Genomic DNA, 24690 nt, shown 5'->3' with positions numbered 1-24690 from the left:
AAGAGGGTCCTCAACTCGGCTTTAACCATATATTTGGGAATTCTGGAGAACTATAAGCGTAGTGTAAAAAGAGGTTGCATAAATCAGAGGGACTCCATGAATCTGTTCAATATATGGTAGCTTCTAGATTATCTTACATTTATGCTTACGAAGTTATATGTTCATAACTTTGTGTAACTTTAATGTTTTATTATTCTTCATGTTACTATTATAGTACTATTTGTCACTATTATCGTTTCGTTTTGATGCTGGCTAATATTTTAAAACATGTGAAGTGACCATAAGCTGTAGTGTCATCATTTTGAAAAATATTTGTTTTATTTTAAATTACAGAAAGAAGCTTCATTTATCGAAAGTTGTGGCCGTGACTCCCCGCCAAGTAGAAAAGTCACTGACTGACTATATATAAATACACGAATTAGAGTTTCCGATTTTCGAGAGTTGATTTCTCTGCCTCTAAACGTCTAAAATAATTCTGACATTAATATTAAAAAACTATTCTTTTTTGCGATACGTAGGTATACACAACCTGCACTCAAATACTTTAATATTTTTCTCACTGCTGTTGTCGTTTTTTATGTGCTTGCTTGCCTTAATATACCTGTTGAAACTTTGTCTATGACTATATTTGAAACCACATTTACTACATTCCATTTTATTTAAGGCATAACGAGCTTTGCTCTTATGATCGGGCGAAAAGCTGAAGTCTAGACCAGGGGTGCCCAAAGTGGCACGTAAGGAGGAATCATCTGGCGTGTAATATATCATATTATTTTGATTTAACATTTTTCAATCATCCTTTTGGTTTATCACCTAATTTTCAATCAGCTTTTTTACATTTATTTTAATTTAAACATATTCGTTTAATTTATTTAAATATCGTTATTCGAAGTTAAAAACTTTGGCACGCATAAACATCAAACCTAAGTATGCTTACTACATGGCACGCGGGCATAAAAATGTTTGCCATCCCTCGTCTATCACGTCAGCACGAGTCGTATCTCGCACACAGCACACTAGAGCTCCTGGACTTTAAACTGTAATGGAGTTTAATAATTATTTGTTAACTGTATTGATATTTTGGAAAATTATTACAGTTTAGAAGAAGCAGATTTGATAGAATGCTTTATGAAATTTATGGTATTTATCTGGTTTTGTTTTTCCCCGTTATATCGAGTTTCAATAATGATTTTATTGATTCGAAATAATCTATAAGCTATATCAGAAGTTTTCCATGTTTATGCGCAACAGGATAAGCAAATTACATACGTGATTATATTTTACCAATAAGTGTTTACATACAGTAAATGGTGAGTGATTAATTTGCAATTCTAACTCTTGATCCTTAGTTCTGTATACAGCCGTTAATGTTACAAATGCAATTTATGTTATAACAGAATAATTCAATTATGTAAAATTGAATTATTCTGCTCTATGGGCTCTAAAAGAGTCTTTATACCTATACCCATCGTGGATTCAGCCGGGCTCACAATAGGTAGGTCGGCTGGTGAGAGACAGGCTCTGACGTGAAAACTTTTTGGAGTTCTTTGACCACATTATTTCGATTATGGGCATCCCAGAACAGTCTTAAGTAAGCAAGACGTCAGTTTCTAGAAAACTATAGAACAAAAACGGCCCAACACCGCACTCGCTTCATTCGCTCGCACACTTCTTCCCAATACAGACTATTCATAACAAAAATTTCGTGACGATTCAACCCCCCGTGAGGGATCAACTCCACTCGCTTCCCTCCCTTCATTTAACTTCCCGCAAATATACATGTAATGATAATTATATTTAGCTAAAGCAGTGTTTTCCAATCTGTGGGGCGCTAGACTATTGCAAGGGGCGCGCAGTGTTTTACCAAATTATCATTTTTTTAATACAAACAAATAAAAAAAAGTGGAATCGACGTCGAAAAAATGAATTAGCAAAACGGTTATGCCTAATTCACAACATCGTCCGAACGACTCGAATGCAAATGCTAAAAATCCGAACACTCATGCCGAAACGTCTCGACAAGAGTCGAGCCCCGGCGAAGAATATACTTTATTTAATAAGGTATATTGTTTTGTAGACCATTAAATAAATTATAAGGACAGTCTTTATGAAATTAGATTGTTACGAAAATTAATTGGGGCGCAACAAATTTTTTTCTGAAAAACAAGGGGCGAGGTACTGAAATGGAAACAATTGAGTTTAAGAAATGTCATTTAAAACAGATTTTAATTTCAAAATTTATTATTTTATTTTATGTACAGAATGTTAAAGACTCGTACTGTACACTATTTCATTTTTTGTCTCATTAAAGTTTTCTTAACAATATTTTTTTGAAACTTTTGTAATTTCTTCTTTTCAAAATATAAGTCTAATACTCTTTGTTCTAATGGATATATTCTGTTATGTATCTTGCATAACTTTTCCATGTATTTTCTCAAGCCATATTTCAACATTATGCTCCTTGGAATTATTAGACACGCTACATTATCCATTGCAAGTAAATATGTCTTAGACATATCTTCACCTAAATACAACAAAAAGTAATAAAATAACGTATACAGGATTATCATAATTAAATATAAGGTGTTCAGACCTTTCTTCAGAAAGAACTATAGTAGAATCTCAACTAAATTTGGTATATGTGGCACTACTGTTCTGAGTGTACAGTTTCGATTTTCGTGAAATAAAATTTACATTAAGATTCAGGCGTTAGTGCAAAGTTTGACGCTGCTGTCCAGATGATGCACATATTGTACACAGTTTTTTTTTTACCAATTTCGGGTATAAACGAGCCGCAAAATTTTCTTGAAAATTCTCCCATAGGTAAACCTACTTTGTCTGAATTACTCTTTTACCGTAATCATATCTGTATTTCATAAATATAAATAAAATTATGCACTTTATTCCTTCGTTGAAGCAATATGCATACTAAGGAACAGCAGCGCCAAATTTATTCTTGGTGGTTGAATTTTGAAGTAAACTTTGTTCCCGAAAATCGAAACCGCATACTCAGTACACCACGTATGTCAAATTTGATAGAGACTTGATTAATAATTCTTTCTGCAGAAAGTTCTGAACACCTACTCTTTAATTATAATCAGTTTATTAGCATACAGTATATTGTGAAAATAGTAAATAAGAGTATTGTACTATATCATACCTACTCCAAAATAACTTCCATGTTTCACAATGCAGATTTCTAATAAAGCTTTATGATATCTTTTCTGGCATGTACTTGAAACTTCCTTTTCATTAAATGCCAAATATCGGGTTTTTCTATGTTCATCAGTTTCGATTATATATTTCACAGCGCGTACGAATTTGCAACTTCCTGAAATTACAAAATAAACATCCTTTGGCTGTTCTTCAATTCCACCAACGATGACCTTCGGATATATAAAAATATAATAATTTTAGACATTTTCAAAATATATTAATATGAGAATAAATTTATTTAATACCCTTTCTTTCGGGAATGAAACAATTTTTGTGAATGTGCTTATAATTTTCAATTGTTTCTCATTCCATTCGATACCATCGAATGCTGGCATGTTAACCAAGTGCTTTCTTTTCTCAACTACATCAATGTATATTATATCTCTTAATAGCGCATTAAAATCGTCATCTTCTATAACAAAAAACTGGCATGGCACTAAAATAAAAACAATGTATTATAAGAAGTTCACACTAGAAATACCGAAAAAATATAAAGTTTAAGCTTAATATAATTAAGAATAATCTGTAACAATGATAATATCTCTTACCTTTACACGTAAATGTGAGTTCTCTTTTAGTTTTATGCATTAAACTGATTTCTCCAAAATAAGAACCTTTATCAAGTTCAGTAAATTCTATTTCTTTAATTTGATCTAAAAAATATAATTAGGCTTATAATTAACATAGAAATATAATTGAAATTAATTTCAAATGAGAAGATAAATAAATTAAATAGCTTAAAGATATGCAATTTATGGGTGTTTAAAGCCATAATTAAAATTACTGAATAGGGTTGGAATAATGGTATAAGACAACGCAATACATGGACGAGCTCCCGAAAGGTAATGCGTCATGGGAGAGTAGTCTACGCCAAATTGGCTGTTATTTTGGTGTTAGACACGTGCAGAAAACATGGAAAACTCCACGTGGACAACCTGTGGTCAGGTGCAAATCAATGACCAGCATTCGATGGTGTTATACATTAGGCCATTGATGGATACAAAATTAATAAATTGAAATTAAAGATTTACGATACGAGTCACAAACGGAGTAATAAAGATATTATTTTATAACAAATTTAATAATTAGAAAATTAATGATTGGTAAAAATGTTAAAAATTAATAATTAAAAAAAAAAAAGCGAAAGAAAGACACGAGTCACAACGGAATCCTAACTAACAATCTCTACAAACTTTTAAAACCGTTCATCTTTATTATCAAATTACTTTAATTGAATTATAGCATAAGATAGCAAAGTTACAGCAATTTTCTTAATATGTAATTTGGAAGTTTATAATTTGATATTACAGATTTAATTAACAGAAATTATACATTTTACCTGTGATTGGATGTCTTTCTGAATATGAGACAGAAACTTGTCCATCTACGATATAATACATATAAACAGGAATTTGCCCTTCTTTGATAATAACTCTTCCTTTTCCAAGAGATTGATAATATATCACACGTGCAAGTTTTTCAAGGAGATCTTGATCCAACTTCACAAAGAAAGGCATTTTTCTTATCGTACCCACAATCATACCGATATCCTTTTTGGTCCTCAGAGCACTTTCTTTTGTTATTAATTGTCTGACAACCCCAGAGATAGATCCACGTGTGACTTCTATAGGTCGACTGTATACTTTTGGATCCAAATCTCTAACTACACGACTGGGTGATGACTCTTCGGTTCCTCTTATTGACGTTGCTTCAAATAAATGTGGGACGTCACTATTATGCATTACAAACTTTGCGATATCTTTGAATCTGTTTAGAGGTCGCTGAAGGATTACATTTAGAAGAAATGATTTATTATATAATTAGTTCAATTTAAAACATTTTATCGAATTTGTAGAGTTACTTACTTTGGATGACATTATCTTTTAATATGAATTGATCAATAATAAACTCAGATTTTTGGATAAGTTTTATATATTTTTCAGTCGAAAAATGCGTTTATGTCTTGTATAAGACGAATTTTCTAATGAAATTCTCAATAGCTACTCTTTCAAAGAAAAAAAAAATCGAATACATACAAAAGTTCAAAATTATCGTTTAGATTCTAAACGATAATTTTGAACTTTTCGATTTTTCGATTTTTTTTTGAAATTTACATCTGTTATCTTTTACATCTGTTCATCGTGTTCTACAGTTTAGAACACGATAAACAGATGTAAAGAAACAGGTGCGCTACTTATCTGTTCTACTTTGAATCGTTCTGCGCAATGACGTCATGTGTGAGTAAATTCGAACAGTCATTCCAGAAATATCAATTCTTTCACATGTTGTATTTGCTGGATTATATTGTTATCCAAACATAAACATTTAAGATGTAAAAAGTTGCGCTAAGTAAAATATGACAATTTAGATGACTGTCAATTCTTTTTCTTAGGAGTTTTTCTTTGGTTAAAATTAAAGTGACTAGACGACCCGGATAATTGTATGGTTCCTTTAACAGTACCGGTAATTTGTTTGCAGACAGCAAACGTATAGACGATAAAATTTATCCACGACGCTTTCGTTTCAATCTCGCTAACACATTGTTTGGAAGAATAATGGCGTCTTAAAGTCACATGATCACAAACTGCCAGAGACAACTTGCGTGTGACGTATTGGAATCCCGGATGTACGTGTTGCGCATATGCGTTTTGCTCGGCGCCATATTTGTGATGTTTCTGTTTCGTTTTAAACTTGCCTGATACATGACTGAGTACTCAAACTTTAAATGGGGGGATGCGTAAACTTTGAATGGTTCACCTAACGAAGAGATACAGTTGAAGTAAATTTTAAAACAATAAAACAAATTACAAAAGAAAAAAAGTACCACACAGCACTTGGTGATGCTATGTAACGGTCAATAAAACTATCATGAAACATACATTTTTAGTCAGTACAACGATACCACGACTAAGTGTTATAGTTTGTTTTAATGTACTTAAATTTCTCTTGCTAGGAAAGGTCTGTTCTGAAGAATCTTTGCCAAAATTTTTGCATCAACCCAGGCACTTGCTACATAATTGAGCTTGAAGTGATTTGTATGTTTTCGTGCGGTCGAGTTAAAAATTGAGTTATTAAAACAAAGTGTCATCATATTCTACCTTCGACCACGAACTACGATCCTCTAAGAACGAATTCGTCATCTTCGTACGGATCAACTCCACTATACATTAAAATTTTACTTCTGTACTAGTGGGCGTCTTGAGTAGTAAGAGTTGTTAAATAACCTATTAAAAAAATCCAGCAACGAGTTGTGTAACTTTCCCGATTGTTGTGAGATCTTAATTAAAAAAATAAATTTTATATTATTAAACATAATTAAATTTGTGTGTGGCACTATTATTTATGAGATTTTGTTATAAAAAAAACTTTTGTATTTTTAGTTATAAAATGGCAAAAAGCTTAATTTTGAAGGTAGAGAATAATTAGATAAAAAATTGTAAATGCTAATAAAGAGCAAAATCTTCATTAAGTCCGACCGTACTCGGGATGTGATCCACCATCCTCTCGACGTTTAACTACCAAAATTTAATAGCATCAATACCCTAATACAAAAAATTTCGGAAATTTTTGACAAAAATTATGGGAATTATTAAGCTTTAAATTGGGTGAACAAAATCGTGCCCTCCAGCACATACTAATATTCAAACATACAGGAAATCCCCTGAAGGTTTTTGCATTTTTAGACATTTCAAGGTTTGCTGAGTCCAAAAATGTAAGAATTTCGCCGGGTCATTTTTTGATCCAACTTATACGGCTAACAAAAGCTTTAAAAAAAGTATTAAGTAACGTACTTTTTTAAACCCGACTTTCTAACGACGAGAATGCAAATTCGTATCCTCTTCTTCAGAGATTTCTTCAAAGTTCGCTCTTGGAGAGTATCTATCCCACGTAACTTAGGATTTCTGTCATTAAAAAGAAATTAACACGTTCCCCAGGTGAGGCTCAAACTCACAACCCCGGCCTAACTTACAAGTACTGCTTATAAGTATCGTGCGCTAACCAATTGCGCCACTGGGAAAGACACTTTCCCAAACACGTTAACAATTATCAACATTTTCGTTTGCTAACGTAAACGATCCCGAACGACGCTCGAGATAAGCTAACTCGTAATTAACCTTTCACCTAGCGTCCGTGTGTTTTGTGCGTTTCGCTTTCTGCAAAGGTTGGATTCACTTTCAGAAATAGAAAGCAAAACGGCGTACCGAGAATCGAACAATCGTCACAAAATTTAAGTTAAAAATAGCGAATTTTGGAAACAAGTAGGCGAACAAGCTCCTAGCATGGAATAATTTCTTCGACTAAATTCGCAATTATCGAATGTACAGCAAAGAGAACATTTGTTCAATGACTTATTTCTGTTTCATAATCTGCAAAGGCAGTGATGTTTCGTTTACAGGTTCACTCAGTAAAAGTAAGTTTACGTTTCATTTATGGCTACCCGAACAAAGAAAGTAACCTTCTCCTCTGTGAAGATTTCGCCGAACACACATCGAAGATTCCTGGCCGAAAAATACATGCTTAAAACGAAGTTCTATATTCATTTTGCATTGTATATGTTACCGGCCAAACCCGATATCAGGCCAAACTACTTTGTCCTAGGCCGAACTGATTTAGAATTATTATTCAAGTATATTAATGGTTAAAATAAAATTAAAAGGCAATCAATTAGATGAACAATATTTATTCAAACATAGTCTACTTAATTATAAAAAACGGGGATAATGTTACCCTAGGTATCGAAGATGGCGGCTCGTCTCTGATTCCAGCAATCAGAAGACAGGGAACAGTGGGGACGCACGTTCTAACCCGATCTAACCTATTTTAATAAATTACCATAATTATTAGAATAGGTTAGGTTAGGTTAGTTTAATTAGTTTGGCCTGAAATCGGATTTGGCCGGTAACATATACAATGTACATGTTGATTTGTGCAATATAGATAAAAGTGGCGCGAACACTCTAAGCAGTTAAAGAGAAAATCGAATTTATTATTACTGCAAAAGTTTAGTCGTGAAGAAAATGGCAATGAAGTTTCTGTAATTACGAGTATTCTTCATACGAAAGCTCGGAATTTTATGCACCACAATCAGGAAATTTAACCTGGTTTTCTCTTCACCGGTTGTGCTTACGCGATACCGGGCTTGTACTTTTGTACGGCAGTAAAGAACTTGAACTCGGTTTTCTCTTCATTCGTAAAAAAGTTTATTAAAACATTTATATTATAATACCTATATACATTACTGGAAAATGAAAAAAAATCATGAACTCATTGTCCCCTAAGATGAAAATTTTATTTACACACACACTATAAGTAGTAAACAGTATACAATGATTCGCATGAGGCCATAAGCATGTGCGTAAGATCGTTTCAGCACTCTGTACTCTCTTCTGCTAGCGATGCAGGCTGCAACTCTCGTGTGGAAATGATCATAGAGTTGACAAATGTCATTCTGCAGATTGGAGTTCCATGTACTGAACATTCCAACTGGTGTGCAGTTTGGCAAGAGTTGTCGCCAGTGTTAAAGACTGGGCCAAACGACGTTCAATCCAGCCCCATATATGCTCAATAATTGTTGCACGAGTGATTTTTAGACGGACGTTTTCGTGTTAAATAGCACATGTCCCTGTTGTAGTAAAAATAACGGCAGAACGGTTTAGATGATGTTCTACATGTACTGTGTTTAATGTTCCTTGTAGAAACACCAGAAGCCAACGGTCGTTGTAGGCTAGTCGACGCAACACGCGCAAATAACCACTACTAATACTGAGGCAGAATCTGCTGTCATCACTAAACAAAACAATTTATTATTTATCCCTACAAGTGCTTCTTTCTCAATACCACTGGAGGTGGGCTCCACGGTTGTGAGCGTGGATGGAAGTCCCACTAGGTCAAATGTTCTCTTTGCTGTAAATTTGACAATTACGAATTTAGTTTAACGAATTATTCCATGCTAGGATTTTCGCTCAGTTGTTTCCAAAATTCGCAATTTTTAACATTAATTTCGTTGGATTCTCGGTGCGCTGTTTTTGCTTTCTATTTCCAAACTGGAGTCTGACGAATTAATTACGAGTTGACTTATCGCGAGCGTCGTTCGGAATCGTTTCAGGTTAACAAACGAAAATGTTGGTAATTGTTAACATCTGTTAGTAAACAGCGGTCCCCAGTGGCGCAATTGGTTAGTGCACGGTACTTATAAGCAGTACTTGTGAGTTATGCCGGGGTTGTGAGATCGAGCCTCGCCTGGGGAATGTAACAAATTAGTTTTTAAATTTCCTTTCGTTATTAGTTGGGCTGGGCACTCGACTTTCGCGTATAGTTTTTGCTCTGTTCGCCCTTCATCATAGTGAGCAACCGTCGATTCGGTGTCCGACGCACTTGACATGGGCGCGCAATTCTTACAAATTTGAGCGACTTTAAGAAAGCACGGAGATGTTTCGCAGAAAAGCGAGGTAAAGCTGCTCAAAAATTTAAAAGGGCCGTCTACGGAACGCCGAGTAGAGATTCACACAAACATCCGCGAAACGTAAAAATTCACCTTGTGCCTGCTAGGGATGGTCCGTTCGGATAAGTCGGGCCCCGTCCCTCACCACCCGGTCGCCCCATTGTGGGCCTGGCCGAACCCATAATGGGCCTACTAAAAGAGGCCCTCTTAGTGCCCACAGGGCGGAAAGAGTTAAAAAAAAAAAAAAAAAAAAAAAGGGATCGAACCTGGGACCTTCCGCGTGTTAGGCGGATGTGATAACCGCTACACCACAAGCACATACACTAATGTATGGTCAAATCTGATTAATAACGTGCCTCTGGATTACTTCCACCATTCCGACTCGGAAGCATTTCACCCTGCCAGATTTATCTGTTGCGTCGTTAATGGAATTTTTGTATATTCGCTCCCTGCCTATATGTTTTGCGTTACTGATAGAAATCTCTTGCTGTAAAATAGTGAACTTTGCATTTTTTTTTTTTTTTTTTTTTTAACTCTTTCCGCCCTGTGGGCACTAAGAGGGCCTTTTTTTTTTTTTTTTTTTAGTAGGCCCATTATGGGTTCGGCCAGGCCCACAATGGGGCGACCGGGTGGTGAGGGACAACAGAGTTACGATTGAGTTTAACATGACAAAATCAGCGAATTTTCTTCTGGAATAAAGAAATGAAATATTTGTAGCGGAGTAGGATATAATAAGTTTTACAGAAATATCACAGGGATAGTTTTTTAAATTTTTTCTAACTGAAAAAAGACGCAGTTAGAAGAAAGGCACGAATTAATGCTGTACAAAGGCTTTGGTTTTATTTGTCCATTTTCATTAATTATAAAAGCATTCTAAGGTTTGAGGAATATTTTATTTCCAATAAACAATAATATCCGTCACTGTCTCTGATAATGCAGTCTTGAGAACAGATGTCAATCAAAAGCTCATGGCATGATTTCAATTTCACGGAAATGTACAAATTCTCAAAATCAATGACAGTACCCGTGTCTTCATCCACCAACGATAGACCTTGTAGTTCAGTCACAAGGCTTTGTGGATTACTAGTAACAAAGTTATTGTTCTCAAGATGTTCGGTTAAAAACATATCCAGGCGTTTTCAAGCTTGTAAGTTGGCCCCTTGCATTTTTTCATACTGAGTAAATTGTAATAAATCGTTGTGTCTCGATGTTTTAAGGTGATTAAGGTTGTGGTGATTAGAATTTTTATCTGAGTGTTGTGATATTATATTTTGTTACATATTTTACATTAGAAATATATTAGACATATTTACATTTTAAATTATTATACATATTTTCAAACAGACTACGTATATTATTAATACGTAGTGTGTGCGAAAATATTTATATTTGTAATCTGTACGTGAGAAAGCTAAAGTTGAGATTTTTCTCTCAAAAATAAAATGTCTAAGAATGAGAGCTTCATCATTACTTTTACTTTATTTTCTCGCGTTTAACTGCCAGCCTTTATTAGTAAAAGAATTTAAATAATGACCTGCTTTTAAACGCGAACACATATGGTATTATATTATTTACAATTAATAAATCCTGCAGTAAAGTCGCAATTTATCAGAAAAACATTCAAAAAAATCAAACATTTACCATGAACAGTGTTTAGTTTAGTAAGTATTCTGGCTATTTTTTTCCAATCTCAGGGACATGCAAATGCAATTACCAATTTGATAAAATACAGAAAATCCAAACACCTATCGATAGCGACATCGCTTTTACTCAGTTTCGGATGAAAAAATTGTCAATTCTCGAAACAGTATAAAAAGACAAAGACTTTGCTTTTTAATTACATTATACAGATCAAGTTTGAATTTAATTTCGAAACGCGATGGGCTTGAAAGTTTGGCGTGTGTCAAGTCTTGAATTGTGGCTTAACGGCACGACAGGTAAATCTGACAGGGCGAAATGCTACCGAGTCGGAACGGAGGACGTAATCCAGAGGCACGTTATTGACCAGATTTCGCCATATACCGGAGCAAGTGCTTGTGGTGTAGTGGTTATCACATCTGCCTAACACGCGGAAGGTCCTAGGTTCGATCCCTAGCAGGCACAAGGTAAATTTTTTTCGCGGATTTTTGCGTGAATCTCTGTAGATGGCCCTTTAACATTTTTGAGCATGTACATCGAAATGCTCCTCGCTTTCCTGCAAAACATCTGCGTGCATAATCTACGTCGCTCAAATTTGTAAGAATTGCGCACCGGACACCGAATCGACGTTCTCTCGCTATAATGATAGCCGAACAGCGCAAAAAGAATACGCGAAAGCCGGTCGCCCAACCCAACTAATAACGAAAGGAAATTTTAAAAAGAATTTGTCACATTCCCCAGGTGAGGATTAAACTCACAACCCCGGCATAACTCACAAGTACTGCTTATAAGTACCGTGCGCTAACCAATTGCGCCACTGGGGACTGCTGTTTGCTGAAAGGTGTTAACAACTACTAACATTTTCGTTTGTTAACCTGAAACGACGCTCGCGATAAGCCAACTCGTAATTAACCTTTCACTTAGCGTCCGTGTGTTTTGTGCGTTTCGCTTTCGGCAGAGGTCAGACTCGAGTTTGGAAATAAAAAGCAAAAACAGCGCATCGAGAGTCCAATGAAATTTGTGTTAAAAATTGCGAATTTTGGAAACAAGTGGGCGAAGCCCCTAGTATGGAATAATTTGTTAAACTTAATTCGCAATTGTCGAATTTACAGCAACGGGAACATTTGTTCAATGATTTATTTCTGTTGCATAATCTGCAAACGCAGTGATATCTCGACCGCAGGTTCACTCAGTAAAAATCAATTTGCGTTTTACTTGTGGCTAACCGAGCGAAGAAAGTGCCTCCTACTCTCTGAAGATTTCGCCGAACACACATGCAGGATTCCTGGACTAAATTTGCACGCTTAAAGCGAAGTTCTACATGCATTTTGCATTATATAACAGTGAATATGTTTATTTACACAATGTGGATAATAATGAAAGTAGTGTGAACTACTTTCATTATTATCCACAGATGTAAGAAGTTAAAGATAAACTCGGATTTATTATTACCGTAGAAGAAATCGTTTAGTCATGAACAAACGGGCAATGAACTTTTTGTAATTACGAGTATTTTCCATACGAAAGCGCGGAGTTTCATGCACCAGACGCAATTGTCAGAGAAATGTAATCCCGGCTTTGTCTCCATTCATAAGAATGATTATTAAGTTTAAATTTAATTTCGAAACGCGATGAGCTTGAAAGTTTTACTTGTGTCGAATCGTGAATTGCGGCTTACGACGCAACCTTTAAATCCAATAGGGCGAAATGCTTCCGGGTCGGAACGATTGACGTAATTCAGTGGTACGTTATTGATCAGATTTGACCATCAACCGGATCGAGTGCTTGTGGTGTAGCGGTTATCACATCCGCCTAACACGCGGAAAAACCCAGGTTCGATCCTTGGCAGGCATAAGATAAATTCTTACATTTTTTTGGAAAGTTGTCTCATTGTATTGTGCAATGAATGAAAATAACTGCATATGCATTATCTACCATTTCGCTGTATCGGAAGAAAAATTAGTTTTTAAGTTTTCCATTTTGCTGTATAACTCTCATAAGCCATCCAGCTGAAGTAGTACGCATTAAAGTGATGATTCAAATAATTGATAACATCAACCAGTCAAAAATACAACAAAGATATAAATTATATTGTAATTTAGTTACTCATTTGTTTAAAAATTTACTTGCACAATTTAGTCAGTTAACTGTATGTATCATTTCTAAACTAATTACCGGTATATTGGGATAATCTAATTTTCCATGTACTGCATGTACTCAGATGTTGAGCAACGTTGATTTTCTGTTTGAATATGAACTACTTTTTTACGACATTTTAGTTCGATGAGTAATACAATGCTCGCAGTTAATTGCTGACTAACAGCCAATCACCATTTACTGCTGTACTTTAGTGATGAACATAATATGACTACGTACGACACATTTCATAAATTCACTACACAGTCGCAACCCGTGAGTTTAGAAAGCGTAATCACTGGAGTGTTTGATCAAATAACTAACCGTTGGTGGCTTATCTCCTTATTTTACCCATGACAAGCGAGATAGCCTGACTGCCACCATTTTGATAAAAAAGCAAACATGCCTTTATTCATAAATGTTAACCAAATGTTTTTGAAATCTACTGTTTAGAATTTCGAAGATCTGTGAGGATTGAATTGGTCTAATTTCGTATAATAGTTGAGGGCCCGAAAATATGCGTGGAATCTGGAGGCTTGAATCCAAGGCCTGTTGATACGGTTCGTGATTGATATGGTTTTGGTGCTAGATTAGTAGCTATCTAGCAGTAGAAGTATCACAAATTACACGTTTCATCATCCGCGTGACATGGCCTCGCCCTGAAGGCGCCGCCAACTTGATCACCGCAAACCTCGGTGCCTGGTAAGTATGTATCATGTAATTCGTCAGTCAGCAATATTTCACCAAATGAAGATTCTGTGATATCCTCGACTTTACTACAACACATCCTTACAAACACCTCTTACGATAACTCACAATTGAACCATTGTGAGTTATCGTATATCGAGTTATTTCATTCATTTACATATTATGCGTCATCGCTGTAAATGACGCTTCCCAAAATCCTGCCCCTAGGTCCTCGTCCTAGGGACCGGAAACGTCACTCGATTATCTCGAGTGACGGCTAAAGGGGCTCTGATGTACTAGATATACGCACTATAGTTCTCTTAATAGAATTGATTCATAATCACAAATGTCTATGGAAGAAAGTCCGTAGACATTTGTGATTATGGAAATTCGTTTTCGGAATTGTTTCAAAATAAAGTTTGTTCTTAAAACTGGAATAATTATTTATTTTATAGTTTATGTGATTTTATTATTCTTACTGTATGTTTGTCTATTCGTACTGTCTCTCATTTGTTGGCTATGAAAAGGGAATAAATATATTTATGACAATAAGAAATCAGGGAAGTAACGTTCAAAGATGATTATTTACTGTTACATATAACAATTCAATGTGATATTGGGTGTTAGTTTTAATTAATTAAATAAATTTTAAATTTATTTAATTGTTTGATATGTTAAATTATTCATAATATTCTTACAAATTTCCAAATGTAAATCGCTTTAAATTTATTTTTAATAGAGGAGAAAATGTACACTTTTATTAATTAATAGAAAATGAACAGACGGATGCACAAACCAATGTAATTTTATGTAAAAATTGTGTTGATTCGGGGGAAAGTTTATTCAGACGTGAACCAACAATTATCAGCGTCTTCAAGTTGCTTCGCCCACAAAAGTTGTTATTGGCGATTGGTTAGAGAACAACTAAATTTCCCAGTGCTTTGCTTTCTGAGCATATACAAACTATGCGAGATATGTCATCTTTAGTCATTGGTGGAATGATCATGAAACTATGTAATAAGATCGAAATTTCAGTTAGGTTTAAATAAAAAAAATATAAAAAATACACTAACAATGAGTTGTGTAACTTATCCGGCAAAAACAGTAAGATACAATAGCACAAAATTAAAATTGTTTGTGGTGCCATCTATTATGAAATTTTGTTTAAAAATAACTTTTGCATTATTAATTTTATAAAGTAGCAAAAAGCCTAATTTTTAGGATAAAAATGTGTTTTATTTTTTTAAAAAATGCAAATGATAATTTTATAAAGTACGGCCAAGGTCCTTAAAGCACTTTCCTGAAGAATGCACTTTATATTACGTGTATAGACAGCATTTTGCAGAAATTGAACACCGTCACAGGAATTAAATTCCTGTGACGGTGTTCAATTGAACGGTGTTCCTGTGACGGTGTTCAATCGGTGTTTTATCCGATTTGGAGCCTTCAGTGTAAATACCGTCACAGGAATTCCTGTAACGGTATTTACACTGAAGGCTCTAAATCGGATAAATACGTTGGCTTAGCCTTTGTCTGCTACGATTTCATCCTGGCAAAACAAACAGCACCGACTTCTTCCATCTTCACTGCAGAGCTGCAAGCTATCCACCTAGCTTTAAAGCATGTGATCAGAAAAGGTCATCGTTGCTGCGTGATTTACTTTGACTCAGTTAGTGCACTTCAGACTTTGATCTCGTCTGAACCTAGTTTTCACTTCATAGTGATTAAAATTCGTGGATGATTTCAAATGCTACGTTTTCTTTTTTGTTGTTTTTCAAATTTGTGTTTTCTTAAATTTTGGCGGGATGCCTCCCGTTTTAGTTTCAATAAATTTCTAAACAGTAGTCTGTTGAGTTGAGTGACTCTTTTCAAATAAATCGCGTCATTTTGTTCTCATTCTCTTATCTCTAGTTTTTTATACAAGACCACATGAAGGCTCTGAAACTCTGCAGAACCAGTAATAGAGCAACCTACTTGACAGAAGAAATTCGGAAGTAAGTATAGAAAATCCCTGAAATCTCCGAAACCTCAGTGTTTTTTAACTTGAATTATTAAAGGTCATTTTTCATATGGAATTTCTGTCGTTTTTAAAACAAACAAATTTTTTCAGCTCTAATTTAGCTAATTTTCATATTTATTCACGTTATTTAAACGAAGAGTGTTTTGTTAAATGTTGAAATACGTTTTTTTAGCTTAGAGCTCAACAAAATCCCTCTTGAATCATTCCCTATCACCCCCCCAAAAAACGTACAACGGCGCAATCCATTTTAAACCAATGGGAGCACAGGTAGAAATGATTGACATGTCAAATGATATCACTTACGTTGAGGAAAAACATTTTGCACCTATCGCAGCCGCGTTCAATAAGTTATTGTTGAAATGTTGAATTTATCTGAATTAGTGAACATTGACTAAAAAGCAGAATTTATAACATTTTTTCGAAACAGTCGGTATGTTATGTCATAAATTTATAAACAATAAGTACAGTAGAGCATCGATTATCCGAGTCAATTGAGGACTGGGGCTCGTCGGATAACAGAAAAGTATGAAAAAATACATATTAGTATATTAGTATATCCCATGTAATTTGTATATTAGTATATCGCTATTAACCTACTTTGCGTTGAATTTTCATCGATGTTAAGCCTAACAAAATTTTGTTTAAATAATAATCGTCGCTATTGTATCGTTAAAAATTATTTCTTTATTTTCCACAATATAAAGAAAAAATAAAAAATTAAGCCTGGTTTAAATACTGGCTTCCCTTTCATGGTCGAGCCAGTGTTGCCAGCTAAAACACGCAAAAATTTAACAAAGATAATATTAAAGTAGCCAAGACAGCCAAATATTGTAGCGCCACATCACTAGCGGACATTTGAATTTGCCGACTAGAACGCGGTTGGTTAACCGATGTGACTGTTAATCGGGGGTCGGATAATCGATGCTCTACTGTACTACAAATTATGGAGAAAAACAAATAATGTCCACTTTAATATTGAAGGATATATATTAGAAGAAAACATGTGTTCAATGTTAAGTGCATTTTAAATACTTCATTGTAGCTAAAACGTAAACTGAAATTTTACGATGATTTTTATTACTTCTCTAGAAAAGTATAATTCTTATATATTAGAATATTGAGAAATGTGTTTCGAATAAATTTAGAACGGAACAATAACAGTAATAGATAACTTGATGAACACGATGTTTTATATATGACAAAACAAAACGATTACAAGTTCAGGTAAAGGGGCGCCGTGGCTTAGTTGGTTAAAGCGCCTGTCTAGTAAACAGGAGATCGTGAGTTCGAATCTCACCGGTGCCTACTAAAACTTTTTGTATTTTTTTTCCTCTTTTCTGCGCTTGTTGGTAAATCCGCTCTACACAAAGAATCCTAACATTTGCCCAGTAATTTTATTTGTTTTTTAAACCAAATGTTTGAGACATGGCAACTCTTCGTTTTAAATTAAGATGGATATAAGTTGGCTCAAGTTTCAATTGCATTTTTCTAGGTGCTTTCTGAAATTACAGGAGTACTACAGACTGAAGTTGTATATTTTCTTTATTTTAACAGCGGAGTTTAACAGAGATTTCACAAATGAACTTATACGTATCATTTTGCAGCTGTTTGCACACAGAAATATTCGAAATAAAAAAAAAGCAATGGACAAATTGCACGAACGGGAAGACTTGTCGCAATAACAAATGTTCGGAAGGATTTCACCTTTAACGTAAAGCGTGGCAGGGTAATACACCTCATTACGCAGGATAGAAAAGATAAATTCCACAATTTGAAGAAATGATTTGTTTTAATTACGGATTGATTGGTAAGTTGGTCTCGGGAGAACTGTTGTATTTATTTTTAGTTACGTCGCGCTACGTAAATTGATTTAAAAAGTTACTATCACTATCAAACTAAACTTTGCTTTCTATCATTTCGAGTTAGAAAATTTATTGGTTCGTTAAAAAGACAGTGATGGGTTACGTAAAAGAGATACTTCTTACTAAGACAGAGAAGATTGTTTCAGAAATAAGATTCCAGCAGATTTCACAGTTATACTAGCGGTAATACATTGCATGCTCTCCATAGCATCCCATCTGTAAATGAAAATGCTGTTCTCGTAAATATTGCATTTATGGAAAAGTTGTTGGGCTGCAATTTCCAAAAAAAATTGTAGACCTATAAATTCCCACTGTCGTCGGTCACTGTCCTTCCTTAATCTCGATAATGGAGTTAGAAATATGAAAGTCAAGACGAGTCGTGGAAATCATAAAAGAAACCAAACCAGATTAACTATACACAAACTTGCGATTTGTACCGGAAGTCACGTTATTTCAATTCAAAAACTTTTTCCCGAACGCAGTTAGATACATAACCGGCACGATTATATTGCTACCAGGAAAAGCATAATGTACAGGGACAAAACACTACTACACTATGCAGGCAAGTGCTACGTTCTACCTGTCGCATTAATGGCGTAATGGAGCATCAACTTAGTGCTATATCATTTTCGCAAGTAATTCAGTGAATATAGTATATATATATTTAAAATTATATCGTTTTTTGTAAGAATTATATTTACTTAATTGTTTTCTTAAATTTTTTCCAATGGATACTTGTAAAGCCAGCAAATCAAATGTAGACAGAAATTAATCGATATATAGAAATCCAGTCGATAATTTGGAGTGAAATGTATGACTTATTCTAAGTTATAAGAATTTAAACGTAACTGCCAAGTTTTGTAGCAATTGGTCGAACTGCCTAGGAACAGGTTAGAGAGGGGGATTTAAATTCAGTAGATTTAGTTCTTGGATTTCAGATATGGACTATTAAAGGAAAAAGGTAGAATTAGACTTCAGGTTTAGTTAAAAAGGTGGAAATTCAAACTATTTAAGAACTTTTTTTTTATATATTGTCTACTTTACCTTGTTTATAAATACAACTTTTTATACTGGCGTAGTTTATGATTACCAAAAGAGAAAGCCTTAGTCAAAAGTCAAAACAAAATGTCTTTATTTTCATCTGACATTTTGTTTTCACTTTTCACTAAGATTTCCTCTCTTTGCTAATCAGAAACTACACCAGTATAATAAGTCCTATTTATAAACAAACTCCATGTAGGGAATATAGAAAGGTAAAACAATAAGGGCATGAGGATAAAAAGAATTAATATTTAGGATTATATTTACAGGCAGATAATGAGTTAGTGGTGATTAGAGGATGATGAGCTACAGGTTGACATACAGCATAAATAAATGTAGGATGGCAAGGACTGAAAATAGAATTATTAAATATTGATGGTGATAGCAATGATATGATGTCTAAAGAAAGATACGTTACTGGATTTTTACTTACACACACACACACACACACTAATATAAAGAAAACTCAGAATGTTTTGCATTTATCAACGTTTTAAGGTCGACCGAGTAGAAAAATGTAAAAATCTTGGGGATTATTTTTGATCAATCGCCATACTTTCCCTCTGTCATTCATAACACAGCCGGAAAAGTAAAATGACATCTGCGGAATGTATGAAGAAGTTTGGTGTCAGATCTCTTCCATACGTTGTGCCTGGATGCGAACGTTATGAGCCATTCGTGTATGAATATTTGGCTTGCAGAATTTGTATTTTGCCTCTCTCGGCATGTCATTTTGCTGAAACGTGCAAAATGGTTTATCCAAACAATCCAACTACTGTACAGTAGTTGGATTGTTTAGATCCTGCACTGAAGTAAGTAATTCGTCATATTGAGAATTTAAGCATAATGAATATTACAGAGTTTGTAATTTTAAATTATGGTTCCTAAAATAGAAAGTAATTTAGAAAACAATAAGAGAGCAAGTTATCGCAATACAGGGTAGGCCAGCGAAAACGAAACGGCAGAATGTTCGTGTTCGTCCAAGCAAATCGCTCGGATAGGTTGATTTTATTCTCGAAGGGACATCTTTTGCAATAAAGTTTTTGCGAATCTGAATATTAACTAAACAAACAATTTTTTCGAAATAAATGTTTGTTTAGTTAATACATAATAATTGAGTTTTTAAACTTTTTTGTCGTCTGTTGTATTCAGAATCGCAAAAACTTTAATTATGTATTTAATTATGTATTGAAATTGATGCTATTAAATTTTGGTAATTTCTGAAACTAAAAATTAGGTTAAAATAAATCATTTATGTGATAATTACATAAAAGAAATAAATCAAACTTCATAATTATTAATAAAAGGATTTTTTATGATAGAAACAAACAAACAAACAGAAACAAAAATGCGTATGCGTGGGCTTATGCAAATATAATTATTTAATCTTTTGAGTTTATGAAATTATGTATTAATTTACTATTTTCAAGCTTAATTAAACATATATATAATATGTTTAATTAAGCTTGAAAGATAAAGATAAAGATTAAATAATTATATTTGCATAAGCCCACGCATACGCATTTTTGTTTCTGTTTGTTTGTTTGTTTGTTTCTATCATAAAAAATCCTTTTATTAATAATTATGAAGTTTGATTTATTTCTTTTATTTATCTTAACGTGTTACCATATTTATCTTCCTCTGATACAATGATAAAATATCTGGTGATGATGCTAACACGTGACACTCATAATTTTGAATGAGTTTGCGTGTATTTTTTTTTTACCAGATGACTGAGAATATCTTACCTATTGCTGTTTTGGAAAGATTTATATAAATTTCCAAAAATAACACTTATTTATTTCTAAATTGATATTTTATCGATTAGAATAATTATAAAAAATTCTCCTCGATACAAGTTATTATTCTGTTCAAGAATACTATGCAAAATTTGAGAAAGAATATTTAGAAGGAGCCGCTCTCATAATCTTGGATAGTTTTTCTGTGGAGGGAGAAATTTATCATTACAACGGCATATTTTTTAAGGTTGGTGAGTAAATTTTTCAAATTTTGATTTCAGTTAAATAATGGAATAATTTTTCGTAATTTCTAGGATAGAAAATGCAATCGGCAAGTTCCGTAAGAACAATGAGTTGTGTATTCATTTTAATTTTGGGATTTCTTCATTTTTCTTATGGTTCTACGGATGATCGCGAAATATATGTTTCATATTCCGAAGAGATTTCAGACAAACACATATATTTTAACGAAACTATAAACAAACAGTACAACTTATACAGAAGAATTCGTATAATTGAGTGTGTTTTAGCTATCCTAATTGTAGTCTTATTGATAATTGGCGTAAGACACTATATGAAATCTACAAATAGTGAGGTTAATCCAGAAGGCAAAAGTGCTCTTCCTAACAATTCAAGAAAAAGACGGGATAAAGAAAGAATAATAAAGTTGAGAAGTCAGAATAAAGATCAGAAAAACACATTACCAGTAAAAATTTGCCAAGACTCATCTAAACCGGAGAATAGATCTTCACTGACGAGTATAAACAGGGACCCATCTAAGCAGCTGAATAGATCTTTACTGACGAGTAAAAACAGGAGGAAAAAAACAATTTTAAATCGAGCATTCAACCAAAGTTTTTCTAATCCCTTGGAGAAATACGGAGTAGTAATATCGTTCATTCAGAGAAATCTTCCTCCAATTCCGCCAGTCTTGGAATTATTTCTAAATCCTTTTTTTCGTAAACGAAGAGCCTTCCAACAATGGTTCGATAATTCTTTAGAAAATCTTTACTCGATGATATAATGACTATGCTTTTCATTTAGGATTTATGTAATTTTTGAGCATTATTTATCTAAGAGACTTTTTTAAAAAATATTATATAATATTTTTTTAAATAAAATTTTTTAAAAAATTATTTGTTTGTACGAAATAATTTTTAAATTTTTAACGAAATATAAATCAGTTTCGAATATATCTACAACTAGCAGGTAGGCCCGGCGTTGCTCGGACAAAAGTAACGATAGCGAAGATTAAGATTATTACGTTATAGTCACAAAAGAAAAACTGTAATTTCATCAATGAACTAAGTATTTCTAAAAAAAGGTCGAATTTGAAAATCGGATGTTCTAATACTGTTCAATTTTCACGACGTGTTCTGATTATATCATTTAAATTTTCATTGAATGTTATAAAGAAGAAAGGTTGAGAAAGACCGAACTAATCCGTTTAAATTTGAAAATCAAACGTGTTCCAACATATTACTCTTTTTCATTTTTTTTTTCTTTTCCAGTGCCCGTAAATATAGCACGTCGCTTTCTCTTGTTTTCCATTGTTACTTTACACTTTGGTACTTAAATCTGGTACCTTAACTGTGTACCAAATTTAACTTTCAACTCCTAACCGTTTTAGCGAATATTGAGATTATTACGTTATAGTCAACCTTACCCGTTTTCACAGAATGCAGGAATTGGGTCCTCTCTGTTTCCAGACTAATTACAGAATTTTTAGATAGGTCTAAAAATATGTTCGATATGCCGCAAAAACGAAAAAAACTGCATCTGCGTCTTGCACGTCGCTTTCTCTTAACACTTCCATTGTTACGTAACACTTACATCGTTGATGGAAGACTTAATCCTGTCCCTCCCCCCTGTGGGGAGGAATTTTGAAAAATCCTTTTTAGCGTGCGTTCTCGTGACGTACCCTAACTGTGTACCAAATTTCTACTTTCAATTCCTAACCGTTTGGGCTCTGCACTGATTATTATTATTATTATTATTATTATTATCAACTCGTCTCGATTATATATATCGATATGCCGTTTCCACATTCTCTATTAATAAAATTTTTGTCTTATAAAGATTCGACTTTAAATTCCCACTGTCGTCAGATGTCTGTCCATCTGCTCTTTCTTAATCTCGAGAACAGAGTCAGATAATGAATGTCGAGACCAGATGCGAAAAGCATCAGGGCAGGAGGCTTCGATAAGCTATATAAATAAATGTCCGAAGCATAATGGAAGTCACGTTCTTTCAATTCAAATCTTTTCCCTTAAAAGCAGTTAATAGATGACGGCACAACTGCTGAAGGAAAAGTATAATGTATAGGGGCAATACACTACTAATTTGAAGGCGTAGAGCATATATTTTAAATAAATTAAAAAATATGATTAAAAATTGCAAGTGATCTAATACTGTAATCGTAGGATGGCATAAATATAATTTACGAGCAAATTATTTATTGTGACATTATCACAATGCTGGCTGCATTCTGAAAATTTTTCGTGATAATTAAGACCGAATTATTCCATCACTAGTGTTGAGCATCGCTTTATGGCTATGAAGTCAATCTTTATTTTATAAAATTACTGTTGTAGTCTATATTATATAAACTGTTTGCTAAAACATTAACAAAAGTCAGTGTTAGGCTATATTTTCTGTACATATATTAGACTTCTTAGTGCATATTGAGCGGAAAGAGGTCTGTGACTGTGATCTAAAATCTTGGAAAGAAAAAAAAAATTACTTTGTTAGCTAGCTGTCATTACTGTAAAAAAACGTTCAATTTAATAATTTTTATAAGTGAAAGGCAACGTTTTAAAAATATAATAACCGAAATCAATTAGCCTATATAAATTAGGCATCTTCCAAATTATTATTATGTGTGAAATAAAGTAAGTGATTACTTATTTTGATTTAAATTCTATAAGAAAAAAATTTAAACTTGAATATGCATTCTGCATAAAGAACTTGAAAATGAAAAATTTAATTAACTTATTTATTTATTGATCTTTACATTCATTATAGAAATTGTTTTCTTATAGACATCTTATGCTAGTCTACTGATTGAGAAAACTTGACAGTTACTGTTTACACTATCTTCACCTTCTCAGCGGTTTATTTAAAAATATAATTAAACACCAAACACTTGCTGAGCCTACTTTAATTTATTATTCAAACGTTTTCAGCCTATTTTTAGGCCATCATCAGGAAACTACTGTTCCATAATCGAATACAAAGCTGTTCGAACATTCGTTACGTTTAAAATGTTCGAAAATGTTTTAAAAATTATTACAATAACGGTTAAATATTAACTAAACAACAAATTACTAATACATTAGATAATTAAACAATTGTAAAAATAAACTCCTATAACGAAAATACATTAAATACATTAAACCATTTAAAATATAATTGCCACAAGTTTTTATGGGTTTTTAACTCCCATTTCTTTTTCTATTACGTATTTCCAGGCCTGGTGATGGCCTAAAAATAGGCTGAAAACGTTTGAATAATAAATTAAAGTAGGCTCAAGAAAGTGTTTGGTGTTTAATTATATTTTGTAAATAAACCGCTGAGAAGGTAAAGATAGTTTAAATGGCGGCACCGGCCAACAAGTTATACAGAAAGATTGCTTTGAAACTAGTTAGGACTAGCTGCAAGTTAAAGTTTCTTAAGGAATGTGCTGACAAAAAGGTGTTTCCGATGTCCATATTCAAGATTAGCATCCCGGTGTAGTGCGGTGCGTTAAAGAGAAGGTTCCAGGAGGCATGTTTACATAGATCAATTAGGCTTCCAAAAAAAACAAAAAATATGGAATTTTAAAGGAGTGCATTGAGTTGGTAGACACAGTATACCGGAGAAATCAGGAATGGTTAAAAGAAATTAACGGTAGGGTAGTAAGACTAACGG

The 24690-nt window shown here is 33.6% G+C and overlaps 1 protein-coding gene and 4 non-coding genes across 6 annotated transcripts; 3 read left to right on the top strand and 2 right to left on the bottom strand.

The window, feature by feature from the left end:
- Positions 1-2270: 2270 nt before the first annotated feature.
- On the bottom strand, positions 2271-5290 carry LOC136973074 (cyclic nucleotide-binding domain-containing protein 2-like). Of its 2 annotated transcripts, none has more exons than XM_067267764.1 (6): positions 5082-5290; positions 4556-4997; positions 3765-3869; positions 3462-3652; positions 3161-3386; positions 2271-2524 (listed from the first exon to the last, which is right to left on the bottom strand). In XM_067267764.1, exons 1-6 carry the CDS (start codon positions 5091-5093, stop codon positions 2286-2288), a joined length of 1215 nt encoding a protein of 404 aa, XP_067123865.1. In that variant the 5' UTR covers positions 5094-5290; the 3' UTR covers positions 2271-2285. The 2 variants fall into 2 exon arrangements, with proteins under 2 accessions (XP_067123865.1, XP_067123872.1); XM_067267771.1 differs by having other exon boundaries at positions 2363-2524; positions 3165-3386.
- A 6398-nt stretch (positions 5291-11688) lies between these two features.
- On the top strand, positions 11689-11761 carry TRNAV-AAC (transfer RNA valine (anticodon AAC)). Its single transcript has one exon. It is a non-coding gene; the product is annotated as a tRNA-Val (tRNA).
- Positions 11762-12029: 268 nt separating this feature from the next.
- Positions 12030-12120, bottom strand: TRNAI-UAU (transfer RNA isoleucine (anticodon UAU)). The gene is given in 2 exon segments: positions 12030-12065; positions 12083-12120. It is a non-coding gene; the product is annotated as a tRNA-Ile (tRNA).
- A 957-nt stretch (positions 12121-13077) lies between these two features.
- On the top strand, positions 13078-13150 carry TRNAV-AAC (transfer RNA valine (anticodon AAC)). The gene has a single exon. It is a non-coding gene; the product is annotated as a tRNA-Val (tRNA).
- Positions 13151-17370: 4220 nt separating this feature from the next.
- TRNAT-AGU (transfer RNA threonine (anticodon AGU)) lies at positions 17371-17444 on the top strand. Its single transcript has one exon. It is a non-coding gene; the product is annotated as a tRNA-Thr (tRNA).
- Positions 17445-24690: the final 7246 nt, after the last annotated feature.

Source organism: Centruroides vittatus, unplaced genomic scaffold (genome assembly GCF_030686945.1).
Source record: "Centruroides vittatus isolate TY-2023 unplaced genomic scaffold, ASM3068694v2 contig_1074, whole genome shotgun sequence".
NCBI classification, from domain to species: domain Eukaryota; kingdom Metazoa; phylum Arthropoda; class Arachnida; order Scorpiones; family Buthidae; genus Centruroides; species Centruroides vittatus.
The sequence above is the reverse complement of the archived record's forward strand: the minus strand, read 5'-3'. Positions and strand labels throughout refer to the sequence as shown.